Raw genomic sequence first — 3,768 nt, 5'->3', positions numbered from 1 at the left:
TATTTGCCAAATATAAAGGCATTTGTAGTTCACAGTAGCTCGAATGGTACCTACATTTATTATTACCCTACTTGTGTCTATAAAATTTCACGCAGAAAACAAGTGAATGAGCATTCAGCCGAACATATTTCGCAAACTTGATTCAATATCTTTTCCCCAAAATAAATACTGACATCAATACAGAAAGCACAATTGACTTCTACACAAGTGCATTAACAAAACATTTAATAGTTACAAGGTTAACAACAAGCATTGTACCACAAAAATAGAGTCGCCGAGTCAAACGCTACCTACAATACCGCGGCGCCCGAGGGAGGAAATAATTAATGATGATTGGCCTTAAATTACCCTCTCGGGACCTCCTCCATCCCCCTCGCACCCACACAGGCTATCCCGGCGAACCTTTTCGCACAAACCGGGACCCTATATAAGGCCTACAGGTAACTGCCCAAGGTAGACCCTTGCGGGACGCCGAATCGTTCACACCTGTACTCGCCGCGAGCAGAAATGGCCGCCGAAACTTACGGACACCGACTTATCTACGAGAAAGACATGTTCGCGTCTGACGTGATGCTTGAGTATTCGACTGAGGAGTGCTACTTGTCCTGGCCGAGGTCTCCCGACTCTGGAAGGTCGAGCCTGGAGCCTACACCTTCAATTGATGGCAGTATCAATCAAGATTCTTCGCATATCGCGTATAGAGGATTGTCGCGCGATGTTTTGGAAGACAGTGCTGAAGATAATGAGGTTTTGGAGTCAGGGAAGAGGCGTGGGCGTGCGACTAGTGCTGCAGTGTTGAGGAGGAGGCGCCTCGCTGCTAATGCGAGGGAGAGGCGGAGGATGCAGAATCTTAACAAGGCGTTTGACAGGCTCCGAGGTCATCTGCCCTCGTTGGGCGCTGATCGTCAGCTGTCCAAGTACGAAACCCTGCAAATGGCTCAGACCTACATATCAGCCCTGTACGAGCTTCTACAGTAAGTTGCACACAAAACAGCCGCTATTTGCCAAATTAGATTTAACTACAGGGATATTTATTTTAAGTTTAAGTACCGGAATACTCGTTACCACTTAGGTTAATCAGCTTCAAGTTTTTCCGTTCAAAATTAACTTTTAAAGTGTCGGGTTACTGTATCGTGTTACGTTTAAAATCTTACGCTTATTATTTTTTATATTGTATTTTGGGTAAGTTTTTTCGCTCTTTACTTTAAAGACTGTGTTTACATTGTGTACAAGGCTTAAAAGTGAAAAAATATAGTTCATTGTAGCGTTTTAAAGTAGCCGAAGCAACGATAAAACAGTAAATCTTATATAATTGTTTTGTAAAATTTGAATAAAATTTTCATTGAAAACTAAACTAGAAAAAGACTATAACAATGTAAAGTAGAATTGTAGTTTTAAGTATATTTCAATTATCTCACAGTGTAATCCGTCCTACCGATATAGTATTAGATAATTAGTTCTTAGTAAGTTAGTGCTGAAGACATATTTCATCTTTGCCTGTAAAAGTATTAAATAATAACCTTATGAACACTCAAAGTGAAGATTAAATTACTTTTAGAAGTGACAGAACACAGATTTTTGTATATATTGATTTTTAGACTTAAGTTCTTTTGTAAAAACAGTGAGAAAACTCAGATTTGTTACCTACCGTGATGAATTGTGAAGAAAAATTATTGTATAGTTTTCTGTTTTAATTCTCAGTAATTCAGAATTCAAGATATTAATTTTGTACCTAATATTATGTTATTTAAGTTACCAATACCTACTTGTATTTTAATATTCAATTTGTGCCGTTTTCTCACCTTTTACGATTTTTTATATGTATTTTTTTCTCTCTGCGTTTTGAAAATAATGTCACTTTTCTAAGTATAAGCTTCAACCAGTATTATTAAAATTGTTAATAAATTAGACTGTAGATTGTTTACGTAATTCTAAGTAGTTTCGAAAATGTTTTTTCATGTGTAAATATACAAATTATGTTTAAAAACTTTGTTGTTTTCCTTTACTTACTGAAAATGCCCTATCAATCATTTACCAGCTATACTACCTACTAGCTCTTGTTCATCTACCTACTATAATAAAATATCATATTATTATTTTGGAGTCAAAGAATAGTCTCTCTATTCATTTCATACATTTTTAATTGATCAAAACATTTATTAAGTCCATACTCATCTAACTTCTAAAGTATCAAAAATAAAGTACCTATCAAGTAGTTCAAGATTTAACTTTCTATTATAGTTACCTACCTATCATGATTTACGAAGTTATTCAGCAAGATTCTTCAAGAGAAATATTCATATACTTTGGAACATGTACTCGAGTAACGAGCACCACTGTTATGTTCTTAAATCAATGGAGAAAGTAGAAAACACATAATACCTAGTAGTTTTTGATCAGTCAGATAAAGGTTTTTCTTCTCGTACAGAAGAGGTGTAAAACCACACTGGCTCAGAGAGAAGAGGCTATTTTACAATCTACATGGCCAATATTGAAAAACTGAAACACTTAATTTGTTTGATTGAACTATAATAGATCTAAAAAATTACTAGTCCGTTTTGAAAACATATTTCGGTGTGAGATAGCTCAATCATCAAGGAAGGATAAAGCTATAAGCTACTTTTTATCCAGATGCGCAACAAAGTTTTTCCACGGGACGCGACCGAAATCGCACTTAAGATTAGCTTTACAGCATTCTACAATAAATAGGCAATCAAAAACTGAAAGATTTTTTTTAATCGGACGAGAAGTACCTGAGATCAGTTTATTCAAAGCTGATCTCAGGTACTTCTCGTCCAAGCAAGCTCTTCAGCTTTAGAACCTAAGAATAGATACAATACGCCTATTACCTACTGACCCTATCCCCTAGTTCCATTCAATTCCTAAACATAAATATTAGTAGGAACATTTCCTCCCCAAAGACATGACCAGTCTATCAGAGCCAGAGTGACAGGACAATCAGTCAAGATCCAGGGTATGCAAATCAGGCAGATGTTTCAAAAACCACCCTAATTGGACCTCTTCAAAACAAAAGGTACGCGATTTTGAACCTTATGCTCTTGGGATAAGGTAGTGGGATGTGGATGGGAGAGGTGAACTAAAGGTAGGTTGATACAATGTCCGGTAGTGACATTCTTTTTTTTTGCTGAAATAGGGCAGTGTTTTTTCGATATAGGTACGTTTACTGTGTAGTATGTAAATTTTAATGTATTGTTGAACAAGACTAAACCTACGTGCTTACTTAGTTAGAGACCTAGAAAATTAACACCATTTCATAAGCGACAAATATGCCAATAATATCATGGGGATCGATTTCCATTCATCGCTATTCTATCAAGAGTTTTACCACAGTGGATTTGACACCATACGAATAGCAAATTTCTTTATTTCCTTGCCATCGTTGAATACTTAGTTTAGTGGTACTTATTTGATAAATTTTGGAAAAATGCGGCTGATGAAACACCGATCTCAAACCAAAAAAAAAAAACAAAAACTAAAAGTAACAATCACAACTATTTTCATTAAAAACACCGCCATGCAATTAAAAAACGTAACGTGTTAACATAATAACGGGTTCCATCCGTTTTTTAACTGTTAAAGTAACGTCTTAATTTCACATGTCAAATGTCAGATTTGACAGGTCGGATCTGCGCAGGAGTGCAATGTCATGCGCGATTTCTTTGCGCAGATCGTTGGTAAAACGATAAGCTATCATTATATATGTCATTTACATATATTGTTAATTTGATGGCGATGATAATTTGTTAC

At 35.9% G+C, this 3,768-nt stretch overlaps 1 protein-coding gene across 1 annotated transcript; it reads left to right on the top strand.

Annotated features, from left to right (window-relative positions):
* The first annotated feature begins 350 nt into the window (after positions 1-350).
* On the top strand, positions 351-1,229 carry LOC110376164 (protein atonal). Its single transcript, XM_021334548.3, has one exon. It carries the CDS (start codon positions 508-510, stop codon positions 976-978), a length of 471 nt encoding a protein of 156 aa, XP_021190223.1. The 5' UTR covers positions 351-507; the 3' UTR covers positions 979-1,229.
* Positions 1,230-3,768: the final 2,539 nt, after the last annotated feature.

This window comes from Helicoverpa armigera, chromosome 14, assembly GCF_030705265.1.
Source record: "Helicoverpa armigera isolate CAAS_96S chromosome 14, ASM3070526v1, whole genome shotgun sequence".
Taxonomy (NCBI): domain Eukaryota; kingdom Metazoa; phylum Arthropoda; class Insecta; order Lepidoptera; family Noctuidae; genus Helicoverpa; species Helicoverpa armigera.
The sequence above is the reverse complement of the archived record's forward strand: the minus strand, read 5'-3'. Positions and strand labels throughout refer to the sequence as shown.